General features: G+C 45.3%; 1 protein-coding gene across 1 annotated transcript in view; it reads right to left on the bottom strand.

Annotated features, from left to right (window-relative positions):
• Positions 1-1,377: 1,377 nt before the first annotated feature.
• The window catches only part of LOC142311951 (uncharacterized), a 60,578-nt gene continuing 42,708 nt past the window's right edge, over positions 1,378-19,247 (bottom strand). The window contains exons 7-8 of the mRNA XM_075350820.1: positions 5,507-5,518; positions 1,378-3,617 (exon numbers count right to left, since the gene is read on the bottom strand). Coding sequence (XP_075206935.1) covers positions 3,180-3,617; positions 5,507-5,518 — 450 coding nt within the window. The 3' untranslated portion in view covers positions 1,378-3,179. The remainder of the gene's footprint in view (positions 3,618-5,506; positions 5,519-19,247) is intronic.

Here is a 19,247-nt window from a genome sequence, read left to right as displayed (position 1 = left end):
ATGGCCAGGTGACAATCCAATTAAGACTAAAGAAGAAGCTCCAGCCAGAGAAAGCCCCCCCCTTTCCCCTGTACCAGCCAACACCAGACCTATTCATAAGGAACAAGGTAACTGATCCATCTGTGTATCTATTTTCAACCATAACTTATCTGTAACTGTACTTCTGACATAACTGTAAATCCCATCTTGTACAGTGCGGGAAAAAGAGTATTTAGTCAGCCAACAATTGTGCAAGTTCTCCCACCTAAAAAGAGGAGAGAGGCCTGTAATTGACATCATAGGTAGACCATAACTATGAGAGACACGATGAGAAAACATATCCAGAAAATCATCTTGTCTGATTTTGCAAGATTTTTTTTGTTAGCCGAAACGTTGGGTTTTTTTTGCACTTTTTCGTTTTGTATGCTGGGACAAATAAAGATTTATAAATGAAGAGGAGCTTCTCGGTGCCTTGGAATTTTTTGGATTTTCTGCAGGCTGTTTTTAGGCTGGGGGGCCCCAAAAAGCATGCTGTCAGCTTTTGTCGGCAAAATTGGGGGGGGGACTGCACGCTGTTTTGTTTTTTTTTAATTATTTATTTAAATAATTTTAAGAAAGCCACATGGGGTCCCTCTTATTTTGATACACAGCCAAGATAAGCACACGGCTGGGGGCTGCAGCCTGTAACCGTATGGTTTATTTGTGCTGGGTATCATAATATGGGGGAACCCTATGCCAATTTATTTTATTTATAATAATTTTTACACCAATATAGGGACACACACAGCGCCTGTGATTGAAAGCAGTCAGACACGCTGTCACACAGGGTGGGGGCGCATCTGACTGCAACCAGAATTGGGAGGACTGCCAATAGGCAAGAAAGCAGTGCGTCTGCATGAAGGATAATGAGCGGCCCGGGAATTAGTGTTTCCGCTGCGCTGGAGACTCAGTAGGTTTAATGTGCCTGCTTCAATCCCGCTAGCTTTTCCAGTAATTAAAGTGCCAGTTTCTGGTCCCCATAGACTTATGACTTATGGCGTCCAGCCAAATATCCGGGAATTCCGGGCCAGAACTGGGCTTATTTTTGAAACCTGGTTGGACCTGTCAATCCCGGGTATATGCGAGTCCACCCATCTCTACAAACCAATTCATGTCAATAGCATCTTTAGAAATATATTTACTTAGAAAATTGGTGACATGTTCAATACTTATCTCATCCACTGTGTATGTGAAATATTTTATGCACCTGAACTAAATACCAGGTTTATATTAATCATCTGTCTTTTCACAATTTGAACTGTGTATGGAAATTATACACCTGTCCCTAGAATACAGAGTAAAATCAAGTGATCATGTTTCAGAACTCATGTTAAGAATCATTTTAATCAAAAGTCAATGCACAGACAAGCTAATTACAACTAATAATTCTGATACCCCAACTAACACTAGCACGAATAGGCTATAAGAGGAAATGAACAGTTTCAGTGCCATTGTTGTCTAAGAGAAGGGAAAGTTAAAGACTCAGGTAGGCAGTAATGCAATTTTTGCAGCATAAGTGAAACGATATCCTATCTAGAGATAAGCAGACCCTTGGAAGTTCGGTTTGGCGGGTGCAGCCAGACTTTATATAAAGTTTGGTTTGGATTCCAGACTTGACCCTGAACCCCAATGGAAGTCACTAATTGAGCAGTTCGGGTCTCATACCACTTGAAGCCAGCCATAAACAGATCACTTCTGGGGGAGGGTGGGGGAGGTTTTCCATTTTTTTTTGAGCGAGGGGTTGCACACTACATTTGATCATGCTATTGTTACCCCCAGTGCGAGCCGATTGAACTATGCAAGCATCTCGCACTGGGCGTACCTGTGCACAGTGATGTTCGAGCGAGTGGTTTGCATACATAAAACACGCAAACTACGAATCCGAACTTTATTTTTTTGGTAAAGTCTGTGTTTTGTACAAACACTGAACACCGAACTTCGGCTTCACTTATCTCTAATCTTATCCTCATCAACCAATCCTTCTGCATTTCAAATCTGTCACAACAAATTGGTGTGGTTGCAAAGGTCAAAAGATGTCAAACGCACTAATAGATGGGTGTCTAATAAATTGCCCATTCATTGTATAAGTGTGATACTTGGATCCTATCTTTTTCATAGATGTTTGGTAATTGCATACGTTCTTTCCAATCATCATTTAGAGCTTTTATTTAATTTAACTTATTTATATAACACTGTTAATTTCACAACACTTTACACACATCATCACTGCCCCCAATGGGGCTCACAATCTAAATTCGCTATCAGTGTGACTTCAGAGTGAGGAAGGAAACTGCAGAACCCAGAGAAAACCCAGCCAAACATGGGACAGCATAAACTCCTTGCAGATGTCCTGGATGGGGTATGAACCCAAGACTTTAGTGCTGGAAGGTTTAACTATTCAGCCACTGTACTGCCAAAAATGTATTTCCCTTTCTCTTCTATGGTGTAATGTCACTTTTACTGCATTGTAACGTTCATTTTTTCTACAGTTTGTCAATTAAAGAGGATGTCCACTACTTTGGTTAACCTCTACTCCCCTTGTTCACCTCTGTAAAAATAAATAAGCCTATATTCACCTCTGGTGCGGGCGCGGTTTCAACGATGTCTGAAGTCGCGTTCCCTGGGCCCACGTGACATTGGTCGTGGGCTCGTGTGTGATAACAATCAGTGCCGGCTTCCTTCACCCCACCTTTGGATGTTTGAGCAGGAAGTCAGTGCAGTTCTCACATCCTGCTCAAATGTCTGGAAGCGGGGAGAGAGACACAAAGCGCTGATTGGTCACACGTCCCGCGTCATAACAATATCACGAGGGCCTGTGAACGCAGCTTCAGACATCGCTAGAACCGCAGCCGCACTGGAGGTGAGTATAGGCTTATTTATTTTTACCAGAGTGAACAAGAGGAATGAGTAGGGGTTGTCCAAGTAATGGACAACCCCTTTAAATGAAAAATGGCTTCTGTGAATTCTCTGATCTCTAACAAGAACAGGGTCCTTAAAATAACATTTTATACATTTCAGATTCGGGACAAGAATTGTTTTCCGTGTAAAACATTTTCCACTTTTGGCACATTAAAATCGCTTCTTCCCTATATGAACTTTCTGTTGTCTACCAAAATTTGATCTATAAAACATTTTCCATAGTCTGAACATGAATATGGTTTCTACCCCATATGACTTATTTTGTGTCTAACTAAACCTGCTTTCCTCTGAAAACATTTCCCACATTCTGAACATGAAAATGGCTTCTCCCCCGTGTGAACTTTCTGATGGCCAATAAGAGTTGATTTCAGGTTAAAACGTTTCCCACATTCTGAGCACGAAAATGGCTTCTCCCCTGTGTGAATTCTAACATGTTCAGCAAGATAAGCTTTCGATGATAAGCATTTCCCACATTCAGAACATGGATATACGTTCTCCCCTTTGTGAATTTTCTGATGCATGACAAGATTGAATTTCCATGTAAAACATTTCCCACATTCTGAGCATGAATATGGCTTTTCTCCTGTGTGAACTTTATGATGTCTACCAAGAGCTGATTTCTGGTTAAAACTTTTCCCACATTGTGAACATGAAAATGGCTTCTCCCCTGTGTGAATTCTCTGGTGGTCAGCAAGGTAAGCTTTTGAACATAACATTTTCCCACATTCTGAACATGCATATAGGCGCTCCCCTATGTGAATTTTCTGATGTCCAACAAGTTCAGATGTCTCTGTAAAATTTGCGGTACATTCTGAATATGAAAATGTTTTTTTTCCTGTGTGACTTCTCTCATGTAATACAAAATTTGATTTCTTTGTAAAACATTCTCCACATTCTGAACATGTATACAACTTCTTTCTTTTGTGAGCTTTTTGATGTTCATCCTTTATGTGATTTTTGCTTTGCTTAACAGTCTGTAATAAAGGCAGGACTTGTTGAGAAGAATCAGATGATAAATGTTTGCTGTGCAGGCTTGGAGCGATATCTGAGATATTTGCATGATCTTCATATGTATCTGTTGTGATACCATGATCATTAGCTGTAAAATCTGAGTCCCAGATATGATCATCTGCAAAAAATAAAATCAATTTTATTATTTTAAAGTAATGTAATTAGAAGTATAGTTATTCTATTATTTTTATTTTAGAACTTTTGTATCTAAAAATTACTATATAATTATTAGTACAATAAATCTTTCAACTCACTAGGACAATGTTTATAACCGTAGACCTCATACTACTGATATTGACCTTGATCTGCTCCCGACTAGAGATGAATCGAACCTGATGTTCGGTTTTTGGGCTGAACATCAACCTTTACCAAAAAAAAAAAGAGTTTGGGTGCTTTACGTATGCTGACCATTCATGCAAGCATCACTGTATCGGCGCTCGTTGCTCAGCCCAATGCGAGTTGCTTGCAGTGTTTGAACGTCGCACGGGGTAACAACAGCGTGATCGGATGTAGTGTGCACCAAATAAAAAATGGAAAAACCCTGCCCACTTGACCCCGAAAGTGTTCTGCTTATGGCTGCTGTATGTGGACGGAGACCAGAACTTCCAATCAGTGACTTCCAATGGGGTTCGGTCAGAGGGTTGGTTTGGCGGCATTCGCCGATCTGAACTTCAATTGATTTGCGCATCTCTACTCCTGACTCCTAACCTGCTTCCCCATTTACATGTTCACGTGCCTAACTTCTGTGAATGGCATAACTCAATCTTTAGTAATTATCAGGGCAAAAATAAGATGTGACTAATAGCACCAGCAGATGGGTTAAGAAAGCACCTCTTCTTCTCCTTCACGGACTAGACCTATACACAGCAGCGCCGATCGATCCACGCTTCTCCAAGTTCCTACAGTCATATGAAAATGTTTGGGCACCTCTATTAATGTTAATCTTTTTTCTTTATAACAATTTTGTTTTTTGCAACAGCTATTTCATTTTCATATATCTAATAACTGATGGACTGAGTAATATTTCTGGATGGAAATGAGGTTTATTGTACTAACAGAAAATGTGCAATCCGCATTTAAACAAAATTTGACCGGTGTAAATGTATGGGCACCCTTATCAATTTCTTGATTTGAACACTCCTAACTACTTTTTACTGACTTACTAAAGCACTAAATTGGTTTTGTAACCTCATTGAGCTTTGATCTTCATAGGCAGGTGTATCCAATCATGAGAAAAGGTATTTAAGGTGGCCACTTGCAAGTTGTTCTCCTATTTGAATCTCCTATGAAGAGTGGCATCATGGGCTCCTCAAAACAACTCTCAAATTATCTGCCAACAAAGATTATTCAACATAGTTGTTCAGGGGAAGGATACAAAAAGTTGTCTCAGAGATTTAAACTGTCAGTTTCCACTGTGAGGAACATAGTAAGGAAATGGAAGAACACAGGTACAGTTCTTGTTAAGCCCAGAAGTGGCAGGCTAAGAAAAATATCAGAAAGGCAGAGAAGACGAATGGTGAGAACAGTCAAGGACAATCCACAGACCACCTCCAAAGACCTGCAGCATCATCTTGCTGCAGATGGTGTCAATGTGCATCAGTCAACAATACAGCGCACGTTGCACAAGGAGAAGCTGTATGGGAGAGTGATGCGAAAGAAGCCGTTTCTGCAAGCACGCCACAAACAGAGTCGCCTGAGGTATGCAAAAGCACATTTTGGAAGAAGGTCCTGTGGACTGATGAAACAAAGATTGAGTTGTTTGGTCATACAAAAAGGCGTTCTGCATGGAGGCAAAAAAAACACGTCATTCCAAGAAAAGCACTTGCTACTCACAGTAAAATTTGGTGGAGGTTCCATCATGCTTTGGGGCTGTGTGGCCAATGCCGGCACCGGGAATCTTGTTAAAGTTGAGGGTCGCATGGATTCAACTCAGTATCAGCAGATTCTTGACAATAATGTGCAAGAATCAGTGACGAAGTGGAAGTTACGCAGGGGATGGATATTTCAGCAAGACAATGATCCAAAACACCGCTCCAAATCTACTCAGGCATTCATGCAGAGGAATAATTACAATGTTCTGGAATAGCCATCCCAGTCCCCAGACCTGAATATCATTGAACATCTGTGGGATGATTTGAAGCGTGCGGTCCATGCTCGGCGAAAATCAAACTTAACTGAACTGGAATTGTTTTGTAAACAGGAATGGTCAAATATACCTTCATCCAGGATCCAGGAACTCATTAAAAGCTACAGGAAGCGACTAAAGGCTGTGATTTTTGCAAAAGGAGGATCTACAAAATATTAATGTCACTTTTATGTTGAGGTGCCCATACTTTTGCACCGGTCAAATTTTGTTTAAATGCGGATTGCACATTTTCTGTTAGTAATATTTCTGGATTGAAATGAGGTTTATTGTACTGAGTCCATCAGTTATTAGATATATGAAACTGAAATAGCTGTTGCAAAACCCCAAATTGTTATAAAGAAAAAAGGTTAACATTAATAGGGGTGCCCAAACCTTTTCATACGACTGTATCTGTTACCCCCAGCTGTAGGGCTCGTGGACCTTGTGGCAGCTGTTATTGCTTCTACACTGGCTGTGTGTCATACAGCCACACAAGGTGAGCGGCCTGCTATTTCTTTCAATTTCCTATTGCGCTGTTTCCTCTACAGTATTGCACATATTGGGACATGGTCTGATAATACCTCATCTCCTTGGTCAGGGCAGAAGTGAACTGTACACAAACACAGGATTGCAAATAATTCTTTCTTTGAGGTAAGACATTTTTTAAAAAGAGGCAGGGAAATGTTTTACCTCACAAAAAGAATCAGCTATGATCCCATGTTGTAATGTCTGTAAACTTCTTTGTTTCCTCCCCGACTCAGGAGATTGGTATGGTCAGACCATGTCACTATACGGTCAGACACGGCCATTACACAGTACATATCAGGGACACATATACAACATTACCTCAGAACATGAACATTTTTATTTAAACACATCCAATTGTGTAACTTATTATTATTTGAAGATCTATTGATTAAAATCAACTTTGTTCATGGGAAAACCCCTTTAAGCATGTTAGAATGAAATTGTAATGAATTGTGCTGGAGTAGTTACTATCATCTTTTGTATATTGTAGTTTTGAGAGTAGAGTTATATTACATTTATTATGACCTAAAGGAGAGGTATAATCCTGAAATTTGTCAATGAAATCCCTTGTATAATTTGAAGACATCATACTGTAGGGCAGGGGTGGGAATTTCCGGCTTGTGGGCTACTTGAAAAATCTTGCCTGCGGACAGATTTCCGGGTACCGTAGTACTCAGAAAAAGGAGAAATGCACAGCTCACCGGAGAAAATTGAGGGTGGTGGTGCACGGACAACCTGCTCCAGGCTATAAGGTGGAGAGCAAAATTAGAAGGTGAAAAAATACAGCACCAGCAAATAAAATGTAAAACTTTATTGAAGCATAATTAAAAAGCCCATAACAAAAATTGTTAGGCCAGGTACAGCGCAAAGAATCATCAGCGCGTTTCAAGCGAAAAAAGGCTGTCTCTTATCATACTGCTGTGTGTGTAGTGCCCACTCCCGGCCCCAGCGTTGTATCCCCACATGTCCCTGCTCTCAGGCCCTGGCGGGGGAGCCCCTTCTCTCACCTCCCTGGTCCAAGCGATGTATTCCCGCATGCCTCCGCTCCCAGGCTCCGGTGGGGGCGTCCTCTCTCCTGGCGGCCCCATCCTCTCCTCTTCTGGTCCAGAGGCTGCTGCGTCCTCCTGCTGCTTCCAAGCTGCACGAATTGCTTCTGTGTCTGCCCGTAGTGTGCGTGTGGCCACGCCCCCTTTCTTAAAGAGCCGACGTCCCATTACCCGGAGCTGTTCCTGAAGTCACCTATTACCTTAAAGGTATTTAAGCCTGCCTCCCCTGACAGGAAGCGGCTGAGCAACATTGCCTATAGTGCGTTGCTAGTTCTCAGGTACATTACTGTGTCTAGTCCTTGTACCAGTCTCGTGTATCTAACCTTTGTCTCATCCTAGAGCCTGCTCTCTACCACCCCTGTGCCGATACGCCTGAGCCATCACCGCTGTGCTGCCACATCAGAGCCACTACTCTTGTGTCGACAAGCCTGAGCCATCACCGCTGTGCCGCCAAGTCTGTGTCATCACCTCTGGGCCACTATCTCCGTGCTGCTGCAACTGTGTACGCTAATATCGGACATTAAGAGACTATATCTACAGATCCCTGGCTGCCATGCATTTAGGTCTTCCGTTGGTGCACCACACAGTCCTTGTATTGGGGTTCACTGCTAGTTGCGCCTTCGGGGTAGTCCGGTGCACAGTCTAGTGCAGGGGTGGGCAATTAATTTTCCCATGGGGCCGCATGAGAAATTGGGATTGGTTTAGAGGGCCTGACTAATATAATTACTTCAGTTCTACCCAATATACTACAGTACTACACCCCCTCCATATACTACACCTGTAATAAACTACACCACTACACCCCTATATACTACACCTGTATTATACTACACTCCCTCCATATACCTGTAATATACTACACCCCCATATACACCTGTATTATACTGCACCACTATATAATACACCTCCGATATACTACATTACACCCCTATATACTACACCTGTAATATACTACATCACTACACCCCATATACTACACCTGTAATATAGTACACCTCCATATAGTACACCTGTAATATACTACACCTCCATATAGCACACCTGTAATATACTACATCACTACACCCCATATACTACACCTGTAATATAGTACACCCCCATATAGTACACCTGTAATATACTACACCTCCATATAGCACACCTGTAATATACTACAACTCCATATAGTACACCTGTAATATACTACACCCCTATATACACCTGTAATATACTACATCACTACACCCCATATACTACACCTGTAATATAGTACACCCCCATATAGTACACCTGTAATATACTACACCTCCATATAGCACACCTGTAATATACTACACCTCCATATAGCACACCTGTAATATACTACACCCCCATATGTCACACACCCTGCTCCCCATACAGCCTGCACCCCCATATCACACACACTACACCCTATACAGCCTGCACCCCCATATGTCACACACCCTGCTCCCCATACAACCTGCACCCCCATATCTCACACACCCTGCTACCCATACAACCTGCACCCCCATATCTCACACACCCTGCTCCCCATACAGCCTGCACCCCCCAGATCACACACACTACACCACGATATGTCACACACCCTGCCCACATATCTCACCCTGCCTGTACACCAACTTACCCCTCTCAAACACTCTGCACCCCTTCACATCCTTCTGTCAGTCTGCAGCCCTCATATGCCACTCACCCTGCAACTCCATCTTCCCTCATATGCCACTCACCCTGCAACTCCATCTTCCCTCATATACCACTCACCCTGCAACTCCATCTTCCCTCATATGCCACTCACCCTGCAACTCCATCTTCCCACATATGCCACTCACCCTGCAGCTCCATCTTCCCTCATATGCCACTCACCCTGCAGCTCCATCTTCCCTCATATGCCACTCACCCTGCAGCTCCATCTTCCCTCATATGCCACTCACCCTGCAACTCCATCTTCCCTCATATGCCACTCACCCTGCAACTCCATCTTTCCTCATATGCCACTCACCCTGCAACTCCATCTTTCCTCATATGCCACTCACCCTGCAACTCCATCTTCCCTCATATGCCACTCACCCTGCAACTCCATCTTCCCTCATATGCCACTCACCCTGCAACTCCATCTTCCCTCATATGCCCTCACCCTGCAGCTCTATCTTCCCTCATATGCCACTCACCCTGCAACTCATCTTCCCACATATGCCACTCACCCTGCAACTCCATCTTCCCTCATATTCCACTCACCCTGCAACTCCATCTTCCCTCATATGCCACTCACCCTGCAACTCCATCTTCCCACATATGCCACTCACCCTGCAACTCCATCTTCCCTCATATGCCACTCACCCTGTACCTCCATCTTCCCACATATGCCACTCACCCTGCAACTCCATCTTCCCACATATGCCACTCACCCTGCAACTCCATCTTCCCACATATGCCACTCACCCTGCAACTCCATCTTCCCTCATATTCCACTCACCCTGCAGCCCCCTCCCTCTCATGTCCCCTCTTTTCTTATTACCAGTTATCATGTGTCCACATCTCCTTCAGGATTCAGTATCTTTGCTTTCTGCCCGGCATCCTGTGTCTCCTCCCACACAGTCACATGGGCGTGACGTCATCGCAGGTCCTGCAGCATGAATTATTCCGTCTGCTGTGCTGCTCCTTCTCCTGCAGGGCGGGCGGGAACTTTTGAAATGACACACGCAGCGCAGTACTGACAACGTCAGAGCGCGCGCGTGTGTCACTGACAATTAGTGCCGGCAGGGAACAGAGGAAAGACTCCTGCGTTTCGCTGCCTGCACTTACTGTGCGGACCTGCACAGGATCTCTCCCTGCTCGGCACGCTGCAGCCCGGCTCCACTGCACCGGCTGAAGACGGGCGGGCCGGTCACAGAGAGTAGGCGGGCCGGATGTGGCCCGCGGGCCGCCCCTTGCCCAGGTCTGGTCTAGTAGGTCCACCCCCGGATGTTCGCTGTCCCTCGGCGACCATAACAGTGTGCTGTTGTTTACCTGCAATGTTTGTTTTAGCTTCAGAAAATTATCATTGTCAAGCTAGGTCAGCTAGAGGTTAGCTAGTCTGGCACGTTCCCTGCTGTGATTAGCAGATGACTATCTGTAAACATTGTATACCGAGAGCCTATGGCGGGCGTGAGCAGCTTTCTCAGCTCTGTTGCATTGCTAAATCTAAAAACTCTGCTTGTGTCAGAACTGCTGCCCCCAAAAAACTATATCAATGGATTCAGGGTCTCTTTTCCTACATCATGCTGCCCTTAGATGAGATATCAAAACCCTGCTGACAGATTCTCTTTAAAAGTCTACACTGTTGACTCATCCTTTTTCAGTGGGACAGTTTCAGCTGTGTAAATCCCAATTCATCTCTATTAGGACAAATAAGCATACTCATCTTATCCATCCCCATTACTCGTCTGCCAATGTTGTCCAATCTCAGTGCTACCTCTTCCAGACAAACATGTTACTGTGTTACTGTATCAGCTAACCATTGACCCCAGAGGTGTTAGGGTGTCCGTTGTAGCCAAAGACTAGCTGCGGCAATCATGTCAGTATGACCAAAACAAATGCATGAAGATCAGCCCCATGTTTGTAAATATGTAACGCTTGTTCAGTTTTGCCCATTAAATCTTTGCCAATAAAATGTGTTAATTAAAAAAAAGAGAGTATGGAGGGGCATTTTTACATCATATTGTCAAAAATATCAGCAGAACTCTAAAACTAAAATCAAAACTCTGTGCAACAAATCCCCCAAAAATCCAAACTTATTTGTAGCATCCAGTGACTGAGTAGAATCTGTGACTTCTCTGCATTTAGTGGTCACTACTCACCTGTGCGGTTATCTGTAGGAATCTCCTCTGTACACCACTCATCACCTATCACAAATGTTTCTATAATATTAATATCGGTCAGATCTTCACCCTGAAAAACATATTGTAAAAGTCACAGATAGATGGAGAAGTCACGAGGAGATTAAAGATCATTAATTAACATGACGACTAAACATGACATGACCGCAGTAGTTATCACATAGCTGCCGGTTTCCTGTATAATCCAATCTGATGGCTCCTAAATCAAACCAGCAGCCTCCATAACCAGAAAATTGTGAGAAGATCCAGACAACATCTAATGTCTATGATCAGCTTTATACAACCATCTCCACCAAGTATAAAACATACACTGAATGGCAACTTTATTAGAGACCATCGAGTATTGTGTTGGATCTTGTTTCAACTTTAGAACCTCAACAATTCATTGTGCTATAAACTCCATTAAATGTTGACTGTTCTGCAGAAATATTGGCCCATGAGGACAGGATAGCTTCTCACAGTTGACTCAAATTAGATGGAGGTACTGCAATGCTTTGAACAACTCAAGGATCCTCTATAGCAGGGGTGGGACACCTCAGGCAATCGGGCCACATGTAGCGAGCAATGACCTTTTCTGTAGACCCCAGGCAGATTCCTGGGGACAGCAGTTCTCAGCCCGCCAACCATATTTTGCTGGCTGACGGCTCTTTAAAGGGAACCTGTCAGGTGCAATATGCACCCAGAACCACAAGCAGTTCTGGATGCATACTGCTAATCTCTGCCTAACCGTCCCTGTATACAGTAGCATAGATAAAGAGATCTATAGAAAAAGTATTTCTAAAGATCTTTTACGTATGCTAATGAAAGAGGGGACTAGTCCCATGGGAGTTAGTTCCCCGGCCTGTCGCCCCCATTAGCATTTTAGTACGCCCCTGTGGGCGTGCTAACATGCTAATGAATACACAGTGCCAGGGGATGATCTCACTCACCTCTCCGTCGCCATCGTATCCGACAGGGGATTTCGGCTCAGTGCGCATGACCCCGGAGATTGGGTTATGCGCACTATGAAGCCAGGTGTGCGCATGCTGGCTTCAAACTGAAGTAGTGCGCATGACCCAAACTCCGGCGTCATGTGCACTGAGCCGAAATCCAGCATCGAGTGGCGATGGTGGTTCAGAAGTGAGTGAGATCATCCTGTGACGCTGCACATTCATTAGCATGTTAGCACGCCCACAGGGGCGTTCCAACATGCAAATAGGGGCGACTGGCCACGGAACTAACGCCCAGGGGGTAGTGCCTTCGCTCAGTAGCATACGGTAAAAGATTTTTAGAAATACTTTTTCTAAAGATCTCTTTATCTATGCTACTAGATACAGGTACGGTGAGACAGGGATTAGCAATATGCACCCAGAACTGCTCATGGTTTTGGGTGCATGTTGCACCTGACAGGTTCCCTTTAAACCCCAACTTAAACATCAAGCATACACATGCAGTGTTCACTACTGAATACTGCATGATTGTGCATGCAGTGCTGGCCGGTGCCAGCACGAGGATGTACTTTTTTGGCGGAGCTAGGACACATCCCACAGATGAAGACAGCAGCAACAGCCCCACCGTCCCCAGTGCTATATACAGCATGTTCCCAGTGCTGTATGTGCCCCCAGTCTCACCAGTGCTGTATAAGTCACCAGTGCTACATATGCCCCATTCTGCTCAGTGCTGCATATGCCTCCAGCTCTCTCCAATGATGTATATTTCCCCAGCTCTCCCAAGTGCTGTTTATTCCCCCTCCCTCTCTAGTGATATACTGTATATTCCCCAGCCCTCCCCAGTGATATAGATTCCCCAGTAATCGCCAGTAATATATGTGCCCCAGCTTCCTTCAGTGATATATATGCCCCCAGGGTCTCCTATGATATATATACACAAACATCTCCTGTGATGTAGATACATCAGATGAGTGAAGACTTCATATGACTGGGCAAAGGGACCTTTATATTTGGGTACCTGGGAGATCTGTCTCAACAACGAAGAATTAATATTTACAGAATTCTTATATGCGTCTGTGACCAGGCCACTGCCTAAATACAAGAGGTCTTTGAACCCAGGACTGACATTGCATACCTTATTGATACTCTTCTCTGACTCCACAGAGTGGCTATTCTGGATTTTACTTAAATTTGTGTTTCTTCCTCTAGTAAGGATGCCTGCTTCTAAGAGTCCAGTAGGATTTCTAGGAAGATCGTTTTGGTAGAGAGGACTAAAGGGTGCTTTACACACTGCGACATCGCTAGCTATCTCGTTAGTGAAGTGACACGCCAGATCGCAGATGCGATCTGCCGAGAACGCACATAGGTCGTTTTATAACGCCAGTCACATGTGCGATCTTGCGTGTCACATCGCTAACGAGATCGCTAGCGATGTCGCAGCGTGTAAAGCACCCTTAAGTCTGATTTCTGTTGGTTCAACAGCTACCCTAAAGAGGTTAAAATCTGAAGGGATTTTTGCAGTTGTTCTCTGAGCACCTGTATAGAGGAAGCTATCACTAAGAAATTGTCGAGATATGGAACTATGCTGATGTTCTGATTTCTGATGTATGCCACTGCTTCCAACCATAATCTTTGTAAATACTCATGGAGCCGCCGAGATTCTGAAGACAGAACATTGAATTAGTAGTGCAGTACTTATTAATATTGCGTGACAGCAAACCTTAAGAACTTCCTGTAATTTGGATGTACAGGAACATAATAATAGGTGTCTTGTAGTGTGGATCTATAGTCGCCATAACGAAATGTTGTCCTATCGGGGGAGAGTAGAGCTTATGGACTCCATTTTGATCCTTTTGTAAATGATGTGCTGAATTAATGGTTTCAAATTTAGGATTATACTGTAGGATCCACTTGGTCTTTTTACAAGGAATAAACAACAACAACCTCTGGAACTGGAGAAATCACCCCCACAGACTTTAGATCCTCAAGACCGAACATTAGGCAATTTATTAGCTTCTAGAATGTTAGGTGGGTTACAGGAGAATTCCATTTTATTCCTTCTTGGATGGACTCCAGGATCCACTGATCTGATGAAATTATCTGCCACTGGGGAAGGAACTTTCAGGTACAGACCCCCCCCTGTTCTGGCATCATTATTTTGTTGCTGATTCTGATCAAGCAGGATGTTTCCTCCACTTCCTCCTTTAGGTTAACTCCAGCAACCTGACTTTCCTTTCCCTCTGTATTGAGGTATCTGGTTCTGTGATGAACGAAAGGATAATTTCCTTAAATTTCTTTGATCAGGTAAGGATTTTTTCATCAAGCTGAATTAAACATGTTTTCTCCCAAAAAGGGAATGGACCAGAGTTTATCTTAGAGCCACATCCTCATTCCATGGCTTCAACCAAAGAGCTTGTCTCGTTGAGTTGGAAAATAACGAATACTTGGCTGCCACCCTCACCGTGACTGCAGAGGCGACCGCCAGGAAACCTATCACCTCCTCTCTTGGAGTGCCCATGCAAAGATGGTCCTCTAGTTGGTTTAACCACCATAACATGGACCTTGCGACACATGTGGAAACCACATTCATCTTCAGTAATGATGCTGAAGTTTCCCATGATTTTCTTAGCAGGGTGTCCATCTTGCGATCCATGGGATTTCTCAGCTGAGACGAATCTTCAAATGGCAATGTTGTCTTCTTTCCCACTGTGGCTACCTGATGTGCACCTTTGGTATCTCAGATCAGCATTTAGTTATTTACTCATTAGTGGAAACCTATCTTTTAGTTCAACAAGGACACCCACCTGTTTCTCTGGGAATTTCAATTCACCCATAATCAGACCCTGGACGTTTTCATGAACCAGAAGCACCATATTCTTTTTATGCCTAAGTCCTCCAAGCATCTTGTCTTGGACAGACCGAGTAGTTTCCACCTCTTCTACCTACATGGTACTTCTTCCAGCTGTAAGGAGCTCCTCCATATCTTCAGATGAAAAGTAATTCTTCTTGTCTACCAGGATCAGGTCTGGAATGGAGCCTAGTCCACTTTCCTACAGTAATTCCCCGGGAATTGAAGCTTGTCCTTCTTGGGAGTTTCAGTTGGAATCTTCTATTACAGCAATCTTCCTCTTCCTTGGCCACAGATGGAGTCAAAGACATAGATTGGGAGAAATTGGCTAGGGAAGATTACATTTTCTTGGGGTACCATCCCCCTTATATCCTCCATTAAAGACAATTGCTCCTTTCGGATAACCTTCTAATTACAGCTCTGGCACAGCGTTTTTTTACAGGAAGCCGGACATTTTAGCACAGATGGCACACTTATGACTTGCGATCTTAGCATTACTTTTCGGTGTAGGATACTTGTCCCCCTAAAAAGAAGCGGAGAAGGTATATCCTGCTCCAAAAGGAAAGATTTACCCAAACCAGGTATAATTACTGGAACTGTGATTGTGCTGGGCTCTGCAGATGTGCAGCGGGAAGAAGCTACACCCTCCATAATTACAACAGGTCCTACCTTAGACGTCTTCTGTTTGGACCAGTTAAATAAATGACCAGGACCCAGCACTGTGTTCTCCTTGAATGTGACTCCTCCCCTGATGAAATAGGTGTCCTTAAAGCATTTGTAAGGGTCCTCTCCTGGATACTGCAGCTGCACGCCATGATAAGAATCCAGCATGCATTCCACCCTGGAATGCAACTGAAATTGATGTCTTACATCGAGTAAGGCTGTGTCTGACGTCACTTCTGGTCCTCCGCACGCTGGAGAGGGGAGGAGAAAGGCTGGGGAGCTACAGGAGGCCCCCAGCCTGGCAGATATTCCACTTTACCACTAAGGCGCAAAAGGATTGGTGGTAATCCAGAGGAGACGGGAGTGGCGTGAAAGGTGAATTGAGCAGAGATCGCCCTCAGCCACTTGGTTAGCAAGGTACTAGAAAGGGACGTCTGTTGCCAGTCACAAAGCCCCATGCGATGACCTACCCATGCCCCATAGGTAAAGGAAACACTGGAGATAGATGGTGGGAAGGGGCTATTTGACCTCTTTTGTGCTTTCAGTTCTAATTAGGAAAGGGGAAGACAATCTCTTGTGGTGCTGTCAGGGAGGGTGATTAGAGAAAATCTTGCTGTCATGTTCCTGGAACCAATCCATTATATTATACAACCTTTGTGATATGGTGCATTGTCCTTCTACCATAAGATAAGCTGCTATGAAGTAATGAATTTGGTCCGCCACAGTACTTAGGCAAGTCAGATTGTCCAAACCTCCATCAAAAGCGATGAGAGGACCCAGGATGTGCTTGAAAAACATTGCCCACACCATTACTCCACCTCCAGTAGACTAAAAGGATAGTTCATGACTGATTCATGATGCTGGTGCCAAATTTGGACCCAAGCATCAGCATGATGCCACAGGAATCTGGATTCTTCTGACCAGGTCAGAACAACTTTTTGTCACTGATACAATTATTGTGCTCCTTTACTCTCTGGATTTGCTTTTCTGTTTCCCTTTTGAAAGCGATCACAGTGGAAGTGGTCGGCTCCTAGTATAGTCCTTCCGTACTAAGGAACGTCAAGTTGTGAGTGAAGACTAGAGATGAACAGGGGCGTAACGACCGCGATCGCAGAGGCTATAGGGGCCCGGCAGCCGCTCTGCAGAGACGGCTCCTCTCTGTAAGAGAGGAGCTGCGCTGTTCAGTGGCTGACTACCAGGGGGCCGGTCTGAGTCAGGGGGGCCCGGTGTCAGTAGAGGGGCTCTCTGACCTGCGGCAAAGCAGAAGTACTCCTGCACAGAAGACGGAATCCATCCTGCCAGGACCTGCGATGATGTCATGCCCATGTGACTGTGTGGTAGGAGACACAGGATTGCCGGGCAGAAAGAAAGAACATACTGATTCCTCAAGGAGATTTGGACACATGACTGGTAATGAGAAAAGAGGGAACATGAGGAGGAGGGGGGGTGCAGGGTGAGTGGTATATGAGGGCTGCAGACTGTGACAGAAGGATGAGAAGGGGTGCAGAGTGTTTGAGAGGGGTAAGTTGGGGTACAGGCAGGGTGAGATATGTGGGGCAGGGTGTGAGACATATGGGGGTGTAGTGTGTGAGATATGGGGGGGTGCAGGCTGTATGGGGAGCAGGGTGTGCGTGACATATGGGGGTGTAGTGTGTGATAGGGGGGGTTGAAGGCTGTATGGGAAGCAGGGGTGTGACATATGGGGGCAGGGGCGTAACTACCAAGGTCGCAGGGGTCGGAAGGAGAAGAGAGGTACTTGTTTTTTTATTTTGCTGGCTGCATGACACATGGAGGCCCTGGGAGGCTGGCTGCATGACACATGGAGGCCCTGGGGGGGCTGGCTGCATGACACATGGAGGCCCTGGGGGGGGGGGGGCTGGCTGCATGACACACGGAGGCCCTGGGGGGGGCTGGCTGCATGACACATGGAGACCCTGGGGGGCTGTCTGCATTACACATGGAGGCCCTGGGGGGGACTTTCTGCATGACACATGAAGGCCCTGGGGGGGGGGCTGGCTGCATGACAGATGGAGGCCTGGGGGAGCTGGCTGCATGACACATGGAGGCCCTGGGGGGGGATGGCTGCATGACACATGGAGGCCCTGGGGGAGGTCGCTACATGACAGATGGATGCCCCGGGGGGCTGGCTGCATGACACATAGAGGCCCTGGGGAACTGGCTGCATGACACATGGAGGCCCTGGGGGGGCTGGCTGCATGACACATGGAGGCCCTGGCGGGGTGGCTGCATGACACATAGAGGCCCTGGGGGGGCTGGCTGCATGACACATGGAGGCCTGGGGGGGCTGGCTGTATGACAGATGGAGGCCCTGGGGGGGCTGGCTGCATGACAGATGGAAGCCCTGGGGGGGCTGGCTGCATGACAAATGGAGGCCCTGGGGGGGCTGGCTGCATGACACATGGAGGCCCTGGGGGGCTGGCTGCATGACACCTGGAGGCCCTGGGGGGGCTGGCTGCATGACACCTGGAGGCCCTGGGGGGGGCTGGCTGCATGACACATGGAGACCCTGGGGGGGCTGGCTGCATGATACATGGAGGTCTATGGGACTGCATAATAAACCTGAAGGACACCTTATACATGGACTATAGGGGTGCATTATACATGGAGGAGTATGGGGCTGCATAATACAATATGAAGATTTATGGGGCTGTATTATAATACATATAGGACTATGGGAGCTGCATTCTAATATATGGAGGACTATGGAGGCTACCTTATACATGGACTATGGGGTTGCATTATAAAACATGGAGGACTATATGGTGAAGTATAAAATATGGAGAACTATGGGGTGAATTATAATATATGGAGGACTATGGGACATACATTATAATACATGGAGGACTATGGGGGTGCATTCTAATATATGAAGGGTTATGTGGGAACCTTTATACTATATGGAAGGCTATGTGGGGGCCATTATAGTATTTAGAGAACTATATACTAGGGGAAACAAAGATACAAGCATGGGATGGAAATGTTTTGTGCTGAGGGAAAAGGCTCTTTTCCTCAGCACCCACCTTTCCCATGCTCTGCTGTACATCTTCTCGCACCCAGCTTTCCCATGCTCTGTTATGGGAAAGCTGGGTGCTGAGGGAAAGATGTATGGCAGAGCATGGGAAAGCTGGGTGTCGAGGACAAGATGGATATCAGATCATGGGAAATCTGGGTGCCGAGGGTAAAAGCCAAGTGTCAGCGTTATTATCCTGTACCCCGAGTGTCAGTGCCATTATCCCGTACCATAAGTGTCGGTGTACGTGGAGGGGG

This window comes from Anomaloglossus baeobatrachus, chromosome 5 (assembly GCF_048569485.1).
Source record: "Anomaloglossus baeobatrachus isolate aAnoBae1 chromosome 5, aAnoBae1.hap1, whole genome shotgun sequence".
Taxonomy (NCBI): Eukaryota; Metazoa; Chordata; class Amphibia; order Anura; family Aromobatidae; genus Anomaloglossus; species Anomaloglossus baeobatrachus.
Note: the sequence above shows the minus strand (reverse complement) of the source record. Positions and strands in the feature narration are given on the sequence as shown.